At 39.0% G+C, this 20,116-nt stretch overlaps 2 protein-coding genes across 8 annotated transcripts in view; one reads left to right on the forward strand and one right to left on the reverse strand.

Annotated features, from left to right (window-relative positions):
- PREPL (prolyl endopeptidase like) overlaps positions 1-19,406 on the reverse strand; it is a 56,010-nt gene extending 36,604 nt beyond the window's left edge. For 3 of the 6 annotated variants that reach the window (XM_061211433.1, XM_061211436.1, XM_061211432.1), the window contains exon 1: positions 19,261-19,406. Coding sequence is in view for 1 of the 6 variants with exons in the window: in XM_061211431.1 (XP_061067414.1) it covers positions 17,434-17,652 (219 nt within the window). In the remaining 5 variants the exon portion in view is untranslated. Of the gene's footprint in view, positions 1-17,433; positions 17,967-19,260 lie in introns of all 6 variants that reach the window. The other 3 variants (XM_061211435.1, XM_061211434.1, XM_061211431.1) reach the window with 2 other exon arrangements.
- Positions 19,407-19,803: 397 nt separating this feature from the next.
- CAMKMT (calmodulin-lysine N-methyltransferase) overlaps positions 19,804-20,116 on the forward strand; it is a 399,695-nt gene continuing 399,382 nt past the window's right edge. For both annotated transcript variants that reach the window (XM_061210698.1, XM_061210699.1), the window contains exon 1: positions 19,804-20,025. In XM_061210698.1, coding sequence (XP_061066681.1) covers positions 19,888-20,025 — 138 coding nt within the window. In that variant the 5' untranslated portion in view covers positions 19,804-19,887. The remainder of the gene's footprint in view (positions 20,026-20,116) is intronic.

The raw sequence follows: 20,116 nt of genomic DNA on the forward strand, positions 1-20,116 counted from the left end.
CTAGGAATAAACCTACCTAAGGAGACAAAAGACCTATAACCCCAAAACTATAGGACACTGATGAAAGAAATCGAAGATGACACAAACAGACGGAAAGACATACCATGTTCTTCGATTGTAAGAATCAATAGTCAAAATGACTATACTACCAAGGCAATCTACAGATTCAATGTAATCCCTATCAAATTACCAATGGTATTTTGCACAGAACTAGAACGAAAAATTTTAAAATTTGTATGGAGACACAAAAGACCCTGAATAGCCAAAGCAATCTTGAGAAAGAAAAACAGAGCTGGAGGAATCAGGCTTCCTGACTTCAAATTATACTGCAAAGCTACAGTAATCAAGACAGTATGGTACTGGCACAAAAATAGAAACATAGATCAATGGAACAGTATAGAAAGCCCAGAGATAAACCCAAGCACCTATGGTCAATTAATCTACAACAAAGGAGGAAAGACTACACAATGGAGAAAAGACAGTCTCTTCAATAAATGGTGCTGGGAAAACTGGACAGCTACATGTAAAAGAATGAAATTAGAACATTCTTTAACACCATACATAATAATAAACTCAAAATGGATTAAAGACCTAAATGTAACAGCAGATACCATAAAACTCTTAGAGGAAAACATAGGCAGAACACCCTTTGACATAAATCGCAGCAATATCTTTTTCAATCCGTCTCCCACAGTAATGGAAATAAAAACAAAAATAAACAAATGGGACCTAATTAAACTCAAAAGCTTTTGCACAGCAAAGGAAACCATAAACAAAACGAAAAGACAACCCACAGAATGGGAGAAAATATTTGCAAAGATGCAATCAACAAGGGATTAATCTCCAAAACTTACAAACAGCTCATGTGGCTCAATATCAAAAAAACAAACAACCCAATCAAAAAATGGGCAGAAGACCTAAATAGACATTTCTCCAAAGACATACAGATGGCCAAGAGGCACATGAAAAGATGCTCAACATCACTAATTATTAGAGAAATGCACATCAAAACTACAATGAGGGGCTTCCCTGGTGGCGCAGTGGTTGAGAATCTGCCTGCCAATGCAGGGGACACGGGTTCGAGCCCTGGTCTGGGAAGATCCCACATGCCGCGGAGCAACTAAGCCCGTGTGCCACAACTACTGAGCCTGCGCGTCTGGAGCCTGTGCTCCGCAACAAGAGAGGCCGCGATAGTGAGAGGCCCACGCACCGCGATGAAGAGTGGGCCCCACTCGCCGCAACTAGAGAAAGCCCTCACACAGAAACGAAGACCCAACACAGCCATAAATAAATAAATTAATTAATTAAAAAAAAAAAAACTACAATGAGATATCACCTCACACCAGTCAGAATGGTCATCATCAAAAGTCTACAAACAATAAATGCTGGAGAAGCTGTGAAGAAAAGGGAACCCTCCTACACTGTTGGTGGGAATGTAAATTGGTACAGCCACCATGGAGAACAATATGGAGGTTCCTTAAAAAACTAAAAATAGAGCTACCATATGATCCAGCAATCCCACTCCTGGGCATATATCTGGAGAAAACCATGGTTTGAAAGGATGCATGCACCCCAATGTTCATTGCAGTGCTGTATACAATAGCCAAGAATGGAGGCAACCTAAATGCCCATTGACAGAGGAATGGATAAAGAAGATGTGGTACATGTATACATTGGAATATTACTCAGCCATCAAAAAGAATGAAACAGTGCCATTTGCAGCAACATGGATGGACCCAGAGATTATCATACTAAGTGAAGTCAGACAAAGAAAGGCAAATATATGATATCACTTATATGCGGAATCTTAAAAAAATGATACAAATGAACTTATTTCCAAACTGAAACAGACTCACAGACTTAGAAAACAAACTTATCGTTTGGGACTTCCCTGGTGGCGCCAGGAAGAATCTTCCTGTCAATTCAGGGGACATGGGTTCGATCCCTGGTCCGGGAAGATCCCACATGCCGCGGAGCAACTAAGCCTGTTCGCCACAACTACGGAGCCTGAGCTCTAGAGCCCGCGCTCCACAACTACTGAAGCCCAGGCGCCCTACGGCCCATGAGCCACAACTACTGAGCCCACGCGCCACAACTACGAAGCCTGCGTGTCGCGACTACTGAGTTCACGTGCTGCAACTACTGAAGCCCGCGTGCCTAGAGCCCGTGCTCTGCAATAAGAGAAGCCACCACAATGAGAAGCCCATGCACTGCAACGAGAAGTCCACGCCCCGTGGCGAACAGTAGCCCCCATTCACCACAACTAGAGAAAAGCCTGCACACAGCAACGAAGACCCAACGTATCCAAAAAATAAATAAAATTAAAAAAAAAATAGAAAACAAACTTATGGCTAACAAAGGGGAAAGGTGGGCGGGGGGAGGGATAAATTGGGAGTTTGGGATTGACATATACACACTACTATACTTAAAATAGATAGGGCTTCCCTGGTGGCGCAGTGGTTGAGAATCTGCCTGCTAATGCAGGGGACACGGGTTCGCGCCCTGGTCTGGGAAGATCCCACATGCCGCGGAGCAACTAGGCCCGTGAGCCACAACTACTGAGCCTGCGCGTCTGGAGCCTGTGCTCCGCAACAAGAGAGGCCACGATAGTGAGAGGCCCGCGCACTGCGATGAGGAGTGGCCCCCGCTTGCCACAACTAGAGAGGGCCCTAGCACAGAAATGAAGACCCAACACAGCAATCAAGCAATCAATCAATAAATTAAAAAAAACTTAAAAAAAAATAAAAAAATAGATAACAAACAAGGACAGCACAGGGAACTCTGCTCAATATTCTGTAATAACCTAAGTGGGAAAAGAATTTGAAAAAGAATAGATACATGTATATGTATAACTGAATCACTTTGCTGTACACCTGAAACACAACACTGTTAATGAACTATACTCCAATATAAAATAATAATTAAAAAAAATAAGACATTACTTCATTTAAAAAAAAGGTCACTGATGGCCACTACATCACAAAGTACAAATGTTAATTCTAGGTATTCACAGTACTTGACCTATCAGCATTATGAAACAGTTGATCACTTCCTCCTCCTAAAAACACTGTTCTTCACTTGGCTTCCAGGACACCTCATTCTCATTGTTTGCCTCCTATCTCACTGGCCCTTCTCAGTGTCTTTAGCTAGTTCCTACTCAACTCCTTGGCTCTTACCATCAAAATACCCTGGACCACTTCTTTACCTATAGTGTGCACTAATTCCTTTGGTGATCTCATCCAGTCTCATGACATTAAAAGCTATTTACGTGCAGAGGACTCCTAAATTTATATATCTAACAAGTATGTCAAAAAATGTCTAAAACTGAACATCCAATTTCCCCATGTACCCTCTCCCCACAAAAATCTCCTGTTCTGTAGGCAATCTTTCCTATTTTCATAAATAACTCTCTTTCCAAGCTGCTCATGCTTGAAAGTATTAGTCTTCTTTGCCTTTCTCTCTTGCCACAATCAAGTGATCTGCAAACCTTGTCAATTCTACTTTCAAGATATATCTAGAATCTGACCACTTCTCACACTTGTACTATTCTGGTGGTACCAGTATCGTTTCTCCTTTGGATTACTGCAATAGCCAAAATGCTCTGTTTCTGCCTCTACCTTCCACAGTCTATTTTCAACAAAGGAACTAGAGTGAGCCTGAAGTCAGATTATATCACTCCTTCACTCAAATCCTCATCCAATGGTTTTCCCATCTCATTCAAGAGGAAAAATCCTTATAATGGTCTACAAGAGCCTAAAGGATCTTGCCCCATTACCTTGCTGACCTCATCTGCTACTACATTCCTCCCTCATCCACTTACTCTGAGCCACACTGGCCTCTTTGATGTTTCTTGAATATGTCAGGCTTGCTCTCACCTCACTTTCTTAGAACTTACTGTGTCCTATGCCCAAACACCTACTTGAAGCTATTGCTCAAATGTCATCTCAGTTAGGCTTGCCTTGACCACTCCACTAAAATCACAGTTCACCCTATCCCAACATGGCCTATCTAATCTTTCCTTGTCCTATTTTATTTTTCATTGTGCTTATTGCCTCTGACATACTTTATATTTTACTCACATATTTCTTTATTCTTTCTCTCTCCCTAGAAGCAGAATGATAAGCTCCATGAAGGCAGGTATCTTTGTTTCCTTTGCTCAATGCTATATACTCAATGGGTAGAATGATGCATAGTAGGTGTTCAACAAATAATTGCTGAATTGAATGAAACGTAGAGAGCACAAAACATAAAAATTTAAAGACTTATTTAACAAAAGACATCATAAACAAAGTGAAAAGACAGCACAAATATAGAGAAGATATCTATGCACAAATAAAAGACAAAGGATATGTAAAAAACTCCTATGAATCAGTAAGAAAAAGACAAACTCAATAGGAAAAACGGTCAAACATCATCAATAAGCAATTCAGGAAGACAAAACCTACGGTGTCAATAAACATATGAAAAGATGCTCAACCTCATCATTAGGGCAATGAAAATTAAGCAACAATGACATACTATTTACCCATCAGCAGGGCAAAAAGGTCTGATAATATCAAATGTTATTCAAGATATAGAGATAGAATTCTTATATATTCCTTTCTATCTTGAGTGTAAGATAGTTCTATCAATTCAGAAATTAATTTAACAAGAAACATTACGATGTGAATACAATTAGGAATTCCAATTCTAGATACAGACTCTAGAGAAAGACAAGCACACATGGATAAGGAGATACATACAAGATTGTGCTCTGCAGCTTTTTTTGGGTAAGTCTGGAAATTGCAAACAACCTACATGCTTGTCCAAAGAAAACAGATTAATTGTGGCATATCATAGAATACTACGCAGCAGTTGTAAAAAATGAAACAGAGATACATATATTAATGTGGAACCTCAAAATCAGAATGTTGAACAGCAAAGCAAGTTATACAATTATATGTGCATTATTTACCTAAAGTTGTAAAACATGCAAAACAATATTATATATCATCAGTGGATACAAATATATATGCTACCAAATTACATAAAAATAGAATGGAAAGAGGTTAAGGACAATGATCACCACTGGGGAGGTAAGGAAGATAATGTGATCAGGGACGTACATAGGAGTCTTCAAATACATCTGTAACTTTTTTGGTTAAGAAAAAAGTCATACTGAGTAGTGGATACATGGGTATTTGCTATGGTATTCTCTCTCTCTTTGTTTATATCTGTAGTGACTTATAATAAAAGATATTTAAAAGAAAGGTGATGTGAATCAGGTTACCTGAGGTTTGGTTCTGACTCCATTAATTTTTATAATTTTTTAAAATTTTATCTTGGGCTCAGTGACTTTAGTTTTTTCATTTGTAAAGAAAGAACTCACACATTTCCTGATTTCAAAAATTACTAGAATGCTATGGCAATCAAGAGTGTAGTAGTGGCCTAAGGACAGACATACAGATCAACAGGATAGAACTGACAATCCAGAAATAAACCCTTACATTTATGGTCAGTAGATTTTTGATAAGCGTGCTAAGAAAATTAGATGGGAAAAGAACAGTCTTTTCAACAAATGATGCTGGGCTAAGTGGATATTCACAAGCAAAATAATGAAGTCAAACTCCAACCCTTCACAGCACATACAAAAAATTAATTCAAAATAGACCAAAGACCTAAAGAAAGCTCAGACTAGATGATTTCTTTGGTCTTTCTTCAAGCAATAAAATTTATGGTTACATGAAAAGAAAAAATCATTCATTCAATAACTCATTCACAAACATTTATTGCTTATCTAGTATGTGGCAGTCATTAATGCTACATGTTGGGCATATAAAGATGTACATTGTAAAATTCTTGTCTTCAGGGACTTCCCAATCTAATGGAAAGAGGACAAAAATTTAAATAATAATAATTATATAATAATAATAAATAGCATAGAAGTAAATACAGTGTCATGCCTTTTATGGCTTCAACCACTACCTACACATGGAACACTCTTCCCAACTTCCAGACTCATATATCCAGCTGATGAGTAAAATCTCCACATCAGTAGTGAGTTACATTTACTCCTTCTCCTTCCTCAGCCTTAACATCTGAGTAATGGTAAGGCTATACGTGTGACTGTGAAATAAGTCTGTTTGAAACATAAAGACGATCCACATGTGTTTTCAAATGTTGTGATTTTGAGAAGTTAACATGATGTCTATCCCAGTAAGGGGGATATCACCCTGTAATCAAATACAATAAGAAATCGGAGGGAATTCCCTGGCAGTTCAGCAGTTAGGACTCAGTGCTTTCACTCCCGTGGCCCAGGTTCAATCCCTGGTTGGGGAACTCTACTAAGTGGGATAAATAAAGATCAGAGTAGCTTTGTGTCAGTTTAGGTCAGGTTTTGCCAAAAAAAAATAATAAGTAAATACTTTTGTAAGGGACTTCTGGATTTTAGAATCCAAATAGATCAGAGATTATCACCCTATGTTCTCTACTATTCTACTAAAATGCCCCAAATTAAATGTAATCACTCTGTAACTGTGAAGTTTGACTGATTCTATCTCTTCAATCCTCCCTCAAATCTTACACTTTTCTCCATTTTTCTGGCTATGTCCTTAGTTTAGGCTCTCATCTTCATTCACCTTACTGACAAGGCTTTCTACTTCCAATCTATTTTCTGCAATTCTGTCAGAGTGATTCTTCTAAAATGCAAATCTGATTGAATCTACATTTTTCAATGACTTTCTATTGCTTTTAGGATGCAGTTCAAATTTCTCACAAGATTTACACAACTGCCTATACATGATCTGGCCCCTGCTTACTTCTTCTGGTTCATCTTTGACCATTTTGGCTACAGTACTTGTAGGGATTGCCCTCTCTCAATGTGGGGCTCTTACAAATGTTGCTCCCTGTGCCTGGTATTACCTTAACTACACTCTCAGTCCTTTCTATTTTGTCTAGCTCAATCCTTTATTTGGGGACTTAGGTTCAAGAATTACACTGCAACCCACAGAATGGCATTCTATAAAATACACGTAGGCCCCTATTTATGGGGACAGTCATTCACTCAACAGTATTTATTACTATGTCATGCACTGTCTCAGACAATAGGGAAGCAATATTGAACTGACAGACATGGACCCTGCCCTTATGGAGTTTACATTTTAGCTGGGAAGACAAAACAAAAAAGGACACTGACAAATGAAGTAATAATTGTGGTAAAGTAGTAAGAAGGAAACAAGGTTAAGGTTAAAAATGAGCTTCAGTTACTTTGATTACCATGGTCAGAAATGGCCTTTCTCAGGAGGTAACATTTAATCAAGACATAAAATAGGAAAAGGAACTAGACATGCAGGCGTGAATGGGATTAGGGATTCGTATGTAAAGGTCCTGAGATAGATGGGAAAGAGTTCTGTTCTTTGATCCAGGAGATGACCGTTGTAGCTTGACCAAAGTGAATGTGGGCAAAGTGGCAAGAAATGAGATCGGGGCTAGATCTTGCAGAGTCTTGGGGAACATGACTAGGAAAATGGAGTTTATGTTTATGTGTTAAGAACTTCTGGAAGGGTTTTAAGCTACAGAGTGACATGATTTAATTTATATTTTAAGATCACTCTTCCAAATGTATGAAAATGTGTTGGAAGGGAAGAGGAAAGCAAGAAACCTAGTTAGGTGGCTTCACCAGTTGTCCAGGTGAAAGATAACTGAGTGATGATGGTATAGATGGAAAAATATGGACAGATTCACCATACATTTTGGAGGTTAATGCAATGTGTTTCTGAAAGCATGTCACACATGATGGTATACATGACTTGGGGTATATGAATATTTAATTAGAAAGAATATAACTAGCACATCAGACTGGTGACTTACTATTATTCCTTGGGATGAGACAAGTTGGTTAAACAAAAATAATTAAGTAAATAATAGGCTAGATGGTATAGTGACATAGTAAAAATCATGAAGCTAGTTTGGTATGCACTGTTAACAGATGTGATGGCAGGGTAAAGGAACAGGAGGAATAAAATATGTTTCCCCATGTTCTGCCTTGAGTACAGAGCAATGAGATAAAGAAGAGCTGAGTCAGGGCTGGGAGAGTTGAAGTTCAACTGTGGACAGTCTGAGAAGTCAGTAAGATGTCCAACTGGAGATTAATTCTGTGCAGCACAGAGGTGAGTCTGGGATGAAGATAATAACTGTTATGGTACTAAGTCCATGGGAATGGACAAAATTACTTAGGAAGAAATTAAGGAGAGAAAAAAGCGCCAGGACCAAGCCCTGAGAAACTTCGCAGTTGAGAAGTCATATGGAAGAAAAGTTAGAAAAGGAGATTGAGAAGGGTTGGTTTGTAAAGTAGGAGGAAAACATGGAGTCAAGAGGCCAAAAGAGTGTTTCAAGGAGGGAATGGTCAAGCATATCAAATCTGCTGAGAGCACCTCTGAGATGAGAAAAGGGAAGTGTCTACTAGGTTGAAATATATTACATCTTTGGTGACAATGACAGAGGTTTTAATGGAGGAGGGGAGCCATACTTCAGCAGGTTAAAGAGTAAATGGAAAGTGGAGAAAAAAACAAAAAATAAAGAAGTGGTAGCTACGTACAATCCGGCAGCCTGTGGAACAAACACCACATTAACAGAAAGATAGACAAGATGAAAAGGCAGAGAGCTATGTACCAGATGAAGGAACAAGATAAAACCCTGGAAAAACAACTAAGCAAAACGGAGGCAATCTTTCAGAAACAGAATTCAGAGTAATGACAGTGAAGATGATCCAGGACGTCAGAAAAAGAATGGAGGCAAAGATCGAGAAGATGCAAGAAATGTTTAATAAAGATCTAGAAGAATTAAAGAACAAACAAACAGAGATGAAGAATACAATAACTGAAATGAAAAACACACTAGAAGGAATCAATAGCAGAATAACTGAGGCAGAAGAACGGATAAGTGACCTGGAAGACAGAATGGTGGAATTCACTGCTGTGGAACAGAATAGAGAAAAAAGAATGAAAACAAATGAAGACAGCCTAAGAGACCTCTGGAACAACATTAAACGCAACAACATTCGAATTATAGGGGTCCCAGAAGGAGAAAAGAAAGAGAGAAAGGACCCAAGAAATATTTGAAAAAATTATAGTCGAAAACTTCCCTAACATGGGAAAAGAAACAGCCACCCAAGTCCAGGAAGCGCAGAGAGTCCCATTAGGATAAACCCAAGGAGAAACATGCCAAGACACATAGTAATCAAATTGGCAAAAATTAAAGACAAAGAAAAATTATTGAAAGCAGCAAGGGAAAAACGACAAATAACATACAACTGAACTCCCATAAGGTTAACAGCTAATTCTCAGCAGAAACTCTACAAGCCAGAAGGGAGTGGCATGATATACTTAAAGTGATGAGAGGGAAGAACCTACCACCAAGATTACTCTAACCGGCAAGGATCTCATTCAGATTCGATGGAGAAATCAAAAGCTTTACAGACAAGCAAGAGCTAAGAGAATTCAGCACCACCAAACCAGCTCTACAACAAATGCTAAAGGAACTCCTCTAAGTGGGAAACACAAGAAAAAAAAAGGACCTACAAAAACAAACCCAAAACAATTAAGAAAATGGTCATAGGAACATACATATCAATAATTACCTTAAACGTGAATGGATAAAATGTTCCAACCAAAAGACACAGGTTTGCTGAATAGATAAAAAAACAAGACCCATATATATGCTGTCTACAAGAGACCCACTTCAGACCTAGGGACACATATAGACTGAAAGTGAGGGGATGGAAAAAGATATTCCATGCAAATGGAAATCAAAAGAAAGCTGGAGTAGCAATACTCGTATCAGATAAAATAGACTTTAAAAAAAAAATGTTACAATAGACAAGGAAGGACACTACATAATAATCAAAGGATCAATCCAAGAAGAAGATATACCAATTATAAATATACATGCACCCAACATAGGAGCACCTCAATACATAAGGCAACTGGTAACAGCTCTAAAAGAGGAAATCAACAGTAACACAATAATAGTGGGGGAATTTAACACCTCACTTACACCAATGGACAGATCATCCAAACAAAAAATTAATAAGGAAACACAAGCTTTAAATGACACAATAGACCAGATAGATTTAACTGATGTTTATAGGACATTCCATCCAAAAATAGCAGATTATACTTTCTTTTCAACTGCGCACAGAACATTCTCCAGGATAGATCACATCTTGGGTCACAAATCAAGCCTCAGTAAATTTAAGAAAACTGAAATCATATCAAGCATCTTTTCTGACCACAATGCTATGAGATTAGAAATCAATTACAGGGAAAAAAAAGTAAAAACACAAACACATGGAGGCTAAACAATATGTTACTAAATAACCAAGAGATCACTGAAGAAATCAAAGAGGAAATCAAAAAATACCGAGTGACAAATGACAATGAAAACACGACAATCCAAAACCTATGGGATGCAGCAAAAGCAGTTCTAAGAGGGAAAGTTATAGCTATATAAGCCTACCTCAAGAAACAAGAAACATCTCAAATAAACAATCTAACTTTACACCTATAGGAACTAGAGAAAGAAAAACAAACAAAACCCAAAGTTAGCAGAAGGAAAGAAATCATCAAGATCAGAGCAGAAATAAATGAAATAGAAACAAAGAAAGCAATAGCAAAGATCAATAGAACTAAAAGCTGGTTCTTTGCGAACATAAACAAAATTGATAAACCATTAGCCAGACTCATCAAGAAAAAGAGGGAGAGGACTCAAATCAATAAAATTAGAAATGAAACAGGAGAAGTTACAACAGACACCGCAGAAATGCAAAGCATCCTAAGAGACTACTACAAGCCAATAAAATGGACAACCTGGAAAAAATGGACAAATTCTTACAAACGTATAACCTTCCAAGATTGGACCAGGAAGAAACAGAAAATATGAACAGACCAATCACAAGTAATGAAATTAAAACTGTGATTAAAAATCTTCCAACATACAAAAGTCCAGGACCAGATGGCTTCACAGGTGAATTCTATCAAACATTTAGAGAAGAGCTAACACCCACCCTTCTCCAACTCCTCAAAAAAACTGCAGAGGAAGGAACACTCCCAAACTCATTCTACGAGGTCACCATCACCCTGATACCAAAACCAGACAAAGATACTACAAAAACAGAAAATTACAGACCAATATCACTGATGAATATAGATGCAAAAATCCTCAACAAAATACTAGCAAACAGAATCCAACAACACATTAAAAAGATCATACACCATGATCAAGTGGGATTTATCCCAGGGATGCAAGGATTCTTCAATATACGCAAATCAATCAATGTGATACACCATATTAACAAACTGAAGAAGAAAAACCATATGATCATCTCAATAGATGCAGAAAAAGCTTTTGACAAAATTCAACACTCATTTATGATAAAAACTCTCCAGAAAGTGGGCATAGAGGGAAACTACCTCAACATAATAAAGGCCATATACGACAAAACCACAGCAAACATCATTCTCAATGGTGAAAAACTGAAAGCATTTCCTCTAAGATCAGGAACAAGACAAGGATGTCCACTCTCACCACTATTATTCAACATAGTTTTGGAAGTCCTAGCCACGGCAATCAGAGAAGAAAAAGAAATAAAAGGAATACAAATTGGAAAACAAGAAGTAAAATTGTCACTGTTTGCAGATGACATGATACTATACAGGGAGAATCCTAAAGATGCCACCAGAAAACTACTAGAGCTAATCAATGAATTTGGTAAAGTTGCAGGATACAAAATTAATGCACAGAAATCTCTTGCATTCCTATACACTAATGATGAAAAATCTGAAAGAGAAATTAAGGAAACACTCCCATTTACCATTGCAACAAAAAGAATAAAATACCTAGGAATAAACCTACCTAGGGAGACAAAAGACCTGTATGCAGAAAACTATAAGACACTGATGAAAGAAATTAAAGATGATACCAACAGATGGAGAGATATACCATGTTCTTGGATTGGAAGAATCAATATTGTGAAAATGACTATACCACCCAAAGCAATCTACAGATTCAATGCAATCCCTATCAAATTACCAATGGCATTTTTTTTTTTTTTTTTTTTTTTTTACAGAACTAGAACAAAAAATCTTAAAATGTGTATGGAGACACAAAAGACCCCAAATAGCCAAAGCAGTCTTGAGGGAAAAAAATGGAGCTGGAGGAATCAGACTCCCTGACTTCAGACTATACTACAAAGCTACAGTAATCAAGACAATATGCTACTGGCACAAAAACAGAAATATAGCTCAATGGAACAGAATAGAAAGCCCAGAGATAAACCCACGCACCTATGGTCAACTAATCTATGACAAAGGAGGCAAGGATATAAAATGGAGAAAAGACAGTGTCTTAAACAAGTGGTGCTGGGAAAATTGGACAGCTCCTTGTAAAAGAATGAAATTAGAACACTCCCTAACACCATACACAAAAATAAACTCAAAATTGATAACAGACCTAAATGTAAGACTGGGCACTATAAAACTCTTAGAGGAAAACATAGGAAGAACACTCTTTGACATAAATCACAGCAAGATCTTTTTTGATCCACCTCCTAGAGTAATGGAAATAAAAACAAAAATAAACAAATGGGACCTAGTGAAACTTAAAAGCTTTCGCACAGCAAAGGAAACCATAAACAAGACGAAAAGACAACCCTCAGAATGGGAGAAAGTATTTGCAAACGAATCAACGGACAAAAGATTAATCTCCAAAATATATAAACAGCTCATGCAGTTAAACATTAGAAAAACAAACAACCCAATCCAAAAATGGGCAGAAGACCTAAATAGACATTTCTCCAAAGAAGACATATAGATGGCCAAGAGGTACATGACAAGCTGCTCAACATCACTAATTGTTAGAGGAATGCAAATCAAAACTACAATGAGGTACCACCTCACACTGGTTAGAATGGGTATCATCAGAAAATCTACAAACAACAAATGCTGGAGAGGGTGTGGAGAGAGGGAACCCTCTTGCACTGCTGGTGGGAATGTAAATTGATACAGCTACTATGGAGAACAGTATGGAGGTTCCTTAAAAAACTAAAATTAGAATTACCATATGACCCAGCAATCCCACTACTGGGCATATACCCAGAGAAAACCATAATTCAAAAAGACACATGCACCCCAATGTTCATTGCAGCACTATTTACAATAGCCAGGTCATGGACGCAACCTAAATGCCCATCAACAGACGAATGGATAAAGAAGATGTGGTACAGGGCTTCCCTGGTGGTGCAGTGGTTGAGAATCTGCCTGCCAATGCAGGGGACACGGGTTCGAGCCCTGGTCTGGGAGGATCCCACATGCCGCGGAGCAACTAGGCCCGTGAGCGACAACTACTGAGCCTGCGCGTCTGAAGCTTGTGCTCCGCAACGAGAGGCCGCGACAGTGAGAGGCCCACACACCGCGATGAAGAGTGGCCCCCGCTTGCCGCAACTAGAGAAAGCCCTCGCACAGAAACGAAGCCCCAACACAGCCAAAAATAAATAAATAAATAAATAAATAAATAAAATTAAAAATGTAACCATCAAAAAAAAAATGTGGTACATATATACAATGGAATATTACTCAGCCATAAAAAGGAACGAAATTGGGTCATTTGTAGAGACGTGGATGCATCTAGAGACTGTCATACAGAATGAAGCAAGTCAGAAAGAGAAAAACAAATATCGTATATTAACGCACATATGTGGAACCTAGAAAATGGTACAGATGAACCGGTTTGCAGAGCAGAAATTGAGACACAGATGTAGAGAACAAACGTTTGGACACCAAGGGGGGAAAGTGGTGGGGGTGGGGGGTGGTGGTGGGATGAATTGGGAGATTGGGATTGACATGTATACACTGATGTGTATAAAATGGATGACTAATAAGAACCTGCTGTATAAAAAAATAAAATTAAAAAAAAAAGTGGTAGCTACAATGCAGTCCCACTCCGTGAACTATTATTAAAAAAAAAAAACACACATCTATTTTGAGAGTACAATTTTTCTTTTCTTTCTGGCTTTCGTGAGTTTTCCTTCTTTCCTGATGATGCTTTGAACCTGTCAGAACCAGTGATCCCACAAATCACAGATCAGTAGTGCCAGTGAAGGAGGTATCTGTCAACCTATCTATCTTAGAAACTACTGTAAGAACTGCTCATCTATACTGCAGAGAGTCAATGAACAAATGTTTAAACATTTTCTTTTCCTTACTTGGTTTTCCTTTTGTGTATCATTCAATTTATCATGATCAAAGATTTTAGGAATTATTTTTGTAGGCAAAGCAGAATAGGATGATGTGAAAGATAAAGAAATGTGGTGTTTGGTTTGATGCTAGTCTTTGAATATTACTAGCTGGTGCATGAGCATAATGGAATAAGTTCCTCTTGCCATGTGGCTAATGTAAAATGGAAAGTCAAGGTGTCTGCCAGTAAGAACTTCAGAACTAAATGAATTCAATGAGGTTTAGGTCAGCAACATTTGATCACAAACATGTCTAGTTCCTAAATGCAGGTCCACTGTCACTGGCAGACTGGGAATTTCAGAATTACTTGAGGAACTTAAAACAAAACAAAAAAAGAGATCCCTAGGCCTCAGCCATTAGAGATTCTGATCCAGCAGATGCGGGGTGAGATCCAGGAATTTGCATTTCTAAAAAGTTCCCCAGGATTTCTGATACACAGCCTGACTGCAGGAGTTGGTACTAGAGTCCCAAACGTATAGATGACAATTTGTTGGTAAGGTAACAAGGTAGAGATATAAAATCATGAAATTTTAGCATTCGGAGGACTTTTAGAGAACACCAAGTTGAAACTCCCCCCTTTATTTCCAGTCAGAAAGAGTCCTGACTAGTTCACAGACACACCAGTGATGGCTAGATCTCTTGATTTCTGGCATTTCTATGATATTACACTAGCTGCCCTCTCTTACTCTTTAGTTAACTTATCTTATAAGTCTTTAAGTAAATATATTTTAATTTGTCTACAGGCACTAATTATTTTTCTACTTTGTTGTTCCCATTAGAGTGGACAAAGTTGGAACTGACTGGATGTTTACTTAAGTGTGCATTCTTGCCTACAGGTCTCTTCACAGCTTCCTCAGATCCCAGAGATCGTAAAGGACAGAGACCACAGTTTTTAGATCATATCATTTCTCACAGAAAGAATGGTTGATATATGACATGTGAAAGCAGGACCACTACCAGGTGAAAGAATTACTAATAAAGCTCCTTTTCTTGGAGTCATTGAATCAGGTTAAAGCTTCCAGGTGACAGGATTCCATGAAAGAGAACTGAAAAGTTGCTTCAGGGACAAATGGAGGGAAAAAATAGTCAAACTCCTGCACAGGGTGTGAGCTAATCTCACAGCTGTCACTCTGATGTTAATTCCTGCCTACTATTTATAAACTAAGACTTAAGATAAAAGTACAAGATGACAAAATGTTCTAAACACAATTCAAAGTAAAAAGATCTAAATGCTAAAATGTGTCCAATAGGTAAAATTTTAAAGTTTATCTTTCTAAAGTAGGACCCGTGTGCAAATACACACACACAGAAGATAAAAATGAAATAAAAGACATAAAAAATTTGAGTGAGTACAGAAAGATAGTGCTAAACTAAGATGCTATAAAAAGAAAAATTTGAATGACTGAAGTGTAAAGAGTAAAGTAAAAGTCTAGGACTAACAGATAAAAAGTTGAAAGCAAACAACAACAAAACTCCCCCCAAACTCCCCATAACAAATAAGTATGAGCTACAAAAAGAGCAAAAATTAAATTAAAAACCAGAATAATTGAGTAGAATATTAAAAATATCATTTTTATAAACAGATGAAGCTGCTCAAGTGTCTATCAACAGATGAATGGATAAACAAAATGTAGTATATACATATAATGGAATATTATTCAGCCACTAAAAGGAACAAACTTCCCAGATATGCTACAATATGAATGAACCTTGAAAACATTATGCTAAGTGAAATAAGCCAAACACAAAAGGATAAATATTATATAATTCCACTTATATGAATTATCTAGAATAGGGAAATTCATAGAGACAGAAAGTAGATTAAAGGTTTCCAGGGGCTCAGGAAAGCAGCAGTGGGGAGTTCTTGCTTAATGGGTGTATTTTTTTCAGGTGAGGACAGGGTTTTGCAAATAGTGGTAACAGCTGTACAACACTGTGATGTAATTAATGCCACTGAATTATACACTTAAAAATGGTTAAAGTGGAAAATTTTGTTACATATATTTTACTACAATAAAAAATAAGCCAAGGGCTTCCCTGGTGGCACAGTGGTTGAGAATCTGCCTGCCAATGCAGCGGACACGGGTTCGAGCCCTGGTCTGGGAAGATCCCACATGCCGCGGAGCAACTTGGCCCGTGAGCCACAACTGCTGAGCCTGCGCGTCTGGAGCCTGTGCTCCGCAACGAGAGAGGCCGTGATAGTGAGAGGCCCGCGCACCGTGATGAAGAGTGGCCCCCACTTGCCACAACTAGAGAAAGCCCTCGCAAAAAAAAAAAAAAAAAAGCCAAAACAGACTAAAAATATTAGTACGTAACAAAACAATTAAAACCAGAAATTAAGATATTAACATAACAAAATACATTAAATATTGCAAGAATATCACCCCTAAACACAACTTAAGGAACCTAAGGAACATAGCAAGTATGAGGTAGGGGAGGGGTGTCAAAGAGCAGCATAAATAGCTTAATCTCAAATAATTAGGATGCACATATAATTTACTATCCTAACCAAGACACTTCTGAGAGGAAAGGGGACACTATTAATAATAACATAGGGAAAATATGTGTAGACTGAGACTGTCGGAGGCAACCCAGGATATGTGGTCATTCTACATACAAGGGCAAAAGGTCCTCAAGGTTGAGGTCATGCCCACGGCTTGGGGTCTGGCCAGAGTACAATGGTCTGAAAGCATCTTCCTGAAGGACACAAGTGGTATAAAATGCAAATCGTTTTTTCTTTTTTTTTTTTTTTTTTTTTTTACAGAGAAGTAACACAATTACATGGTCTTTACTGAAGTTTCCTAATTTGGGATTCATAAAACAATCAGCATATTATTAGATTTTTATTAAGAGCTATTATGTTAGTCTAGGAATTTTAGAAAGCCAAATTATACTTTGAATTGCACTGGTAGGCACAATAAGGAGTTCTTAAGGTGAATCATTTTTTATAAATTTACATTTTTATATATTACATTAGAGCTCTATAAATATATATGTATATATTCTTTTATACTTATATATGACTACAGACAATTAAGCCTGAATATTTAAAAAATCAAACCAGAATTACTGAGAAAATGAGTAACTGATATCCAACCCATTCTTTATTTTTAAACTAAAATTAATCTTAAAGGCCTACACATAGGTTAACTTAAACAGTCCATACCTTACATGAGAAGTTCCGACTTGGGATGTTTCTTGCTAACTCTGATATCCTGGGTTTATTCTGCAGACACTTGGTTAGGTGATATTTTTTCAATTTTATTCTATTGTAATAATGATCAGCAAAGTTACAGTGATTCACGTGCTGTTTCTGCATGCATTTCCCAAGGTGAGGAATACTATACTTCAAAGCCTGGAGAAATAATTTGCTCTTCTGCTGCATGATATCAAAGTCCCTGGTTTATGCTCCCTTTGGGGCTGCCAGCACATGAATAATTTTCATAGGAATTATATAGTAGTGGGTTCTCAGAGCATCTAAGATCTGCAGTTCTTATCCCTCCCCTTTGGGGCCGTGTACCCCTCCGGTTACAAATAACCGCAGACAGCTGATAACTCAAAGTATCTGAAAACTTGTAAAAGTTAAAGTTTAATTCAAATCACACTTCTTGGCAGATGTGACATAAATATCTCATTTGTAAAGTCAATCCTGTCAGGCTCAAACTATGCAGCACTGATTCTGGTACACACATGGGCAAACTAAAACAAACAGAAAAGAAAAAAACAAAATAAAAATTTGCAAATAAATACACAGACTTAATGGAGGCATCTCAGGAACTCTGAGGGCTTTTAAAGGCAAAACGGCTTTGATTTCACATAATTCAGAACTTATCTTTGGTTTGTATGTGGAGGATAAACTGGAAAAGTCCAATTACTTAATAAAGGTAGAGGAGAAGGGATTAGTATTTATTGAGTGTTTGCTTCGTGCCACATGCTTTTAAATACTTCATCTAATTTAAACTTCATAGGGACCTGATAGAGTAGCTATTATGATGTTGACCTTACAGGTGAGCAAACTGTGGCTCAGGAAGGTTTAAGCAACTACCCCAGGTCACCTGAACAGTAAGTAGTAGAGCAATAAGTCTGTCTGGACATAACAACAACTGGACTTTAATGTCAAAAAGGTGTTTAGCTCTTTAGTTGAAAAAAACAAAAAACACTTCAGGAGGCACACATGAAATGTGACGCCATTTGTTTTCTGTTGGGAAGCTGGTGCTTATTAACCTATCAAGGTAAGAAAGGCTAGTAAGTAGTTAAGTCAGAGAAACCTGGGTTCAGGTCTTCATTCCTGCACTTACCACCTGTGCTTAGTTTCATCATCTGCAAAACAGAGATAATGACCCCACTTACTCTATGAAGTAGCTGTTCTAAGAATGAGACAATTTATGTTAAAATCTTAACCAAGTGCCTGGCACGTAGTAACCACTCAATAGACGGTGGCTACTATTTTTAGGGCAGGAAAAATCTAGGTATGTTGCACACTGTTGAATGTCATCATGCAAGTCTTCCACAAATTGCTCCTCGGTATCAAAGGTATTCTACAATACTGCGTCAGCTTTACCACAGCTCGGATCCGCTACGACGCCCCTGCCCCTCTTAACCTCTTTCTATGTCGCAGCAAAATAACGGGGGAGTGGGGATAGGGGATGTGCAGATAACACCAGCAAAAACAAACAAAGTAAAATAAGAGAAAATAAAATAAAGACCCTAAATCACTACATCCGTGCCCGCAGCCTCCATCCATCCATCTTTCACCCACAGGGAGAAGACAGTAGGCAAGGCTAGGGATAGGGGTAGGGTAGACGAATGGGTGTTCCTGGGAGAACCTATTCGTTTTCCCTGTGCATCCGAGTGTGAGAGGGAGCGGTACCATGTGCCACGCAGTGAAGGGACATCGGTCAAAAAGCTAGGATCAAGGGACTGAGGGATGGTTGGGTGGGGGTGAGGACGGGGTGAAGGGAAGAGACTCCCAGCCTACGCCCCCCATACGTACGCAAATTGAAAGTCAGTCTGACTCTAGACACCGAAACGAGTGAAGGCAGGCCGGAAAATCCGAAGCTCTCAGGAAGGAGCGCAGCTTCCACCTCAGGCGCGGTCAGCCGAAGCCTGCGTCCTGCAGCTAGCACAACGACAGCCTACCCAGAGCCGCCCGGAGCTGGTTTGCAGCACGCCGTCTACGTAACCCCCGTCTGGCACGAGCACTAAGTGGATTCCGCCATCTTTATTGTGGTCAGGAATGGTTTTTTAATTTCTCCTGGGTTCATTAGCGCTCAAAGATATAAGCCTTTTGGTTCTTTGCTAGTCTTCAGAGCTCGAGATGAAACAGGAGAGAAGGGAACCAAAGGGGGCGGTGTCGCACTAGGTCTGCCACGGTTCCCTCACCCTCTGGTCTGCCCTCACTCAAGATGGCCACCAGCAAAATGGTGCAGTGGCGAGAGCCGCGCTGCCCTGGTTGCTAAGGAGACGCGACTACCGGAAATGCGGAATTCGGGGAGAGAGCGCGCGCTAGGGCAGTGGGAGTGAGGCCTGGCGTCACAGATCCTGACAGGGAAGAAGTAGGCAGGTCCTGGCAGGGGGGAGCTGTGGCGGCGGTATCTCGGGTATAGCCAGCTCCAGCCGGATGGAGTCTCGAGTCGCGGACGCCGGGGCCGGCCAGGCTGAGCGCTCAGCGGGCGAGGGCCGGACAAGCAGCGGCGCCGCTCAGGGACCCGCAGTCTCGGCGCCCTTGGGTGCTGCCCGGTGGAAGCTCCTGCGGCAGGTAAGGTAGAGCCCTCTCGACTCACCTTTGCCTTTGGCCACTCCCCTCGCAAGCGACAGGCAGCTACTCTCCCCTTGGCAGCTCGGGGAGT

Source organism: Eubalaena glacialis, chromosome 14 (genome assembly GCF_028564815.1).
Source record: "Eubalaena glacialis isolate mEubGla1 chromosome 14, mEubGla1.1.hap2.+ XY, whole genome shotgun sequence".
Lineage (NCBI taxonomy): Eukaryota > Metazoa > Chordata > Mammalia > Artiodactyla > Balaenidae > Eubalaena > Eubalaena glacialis.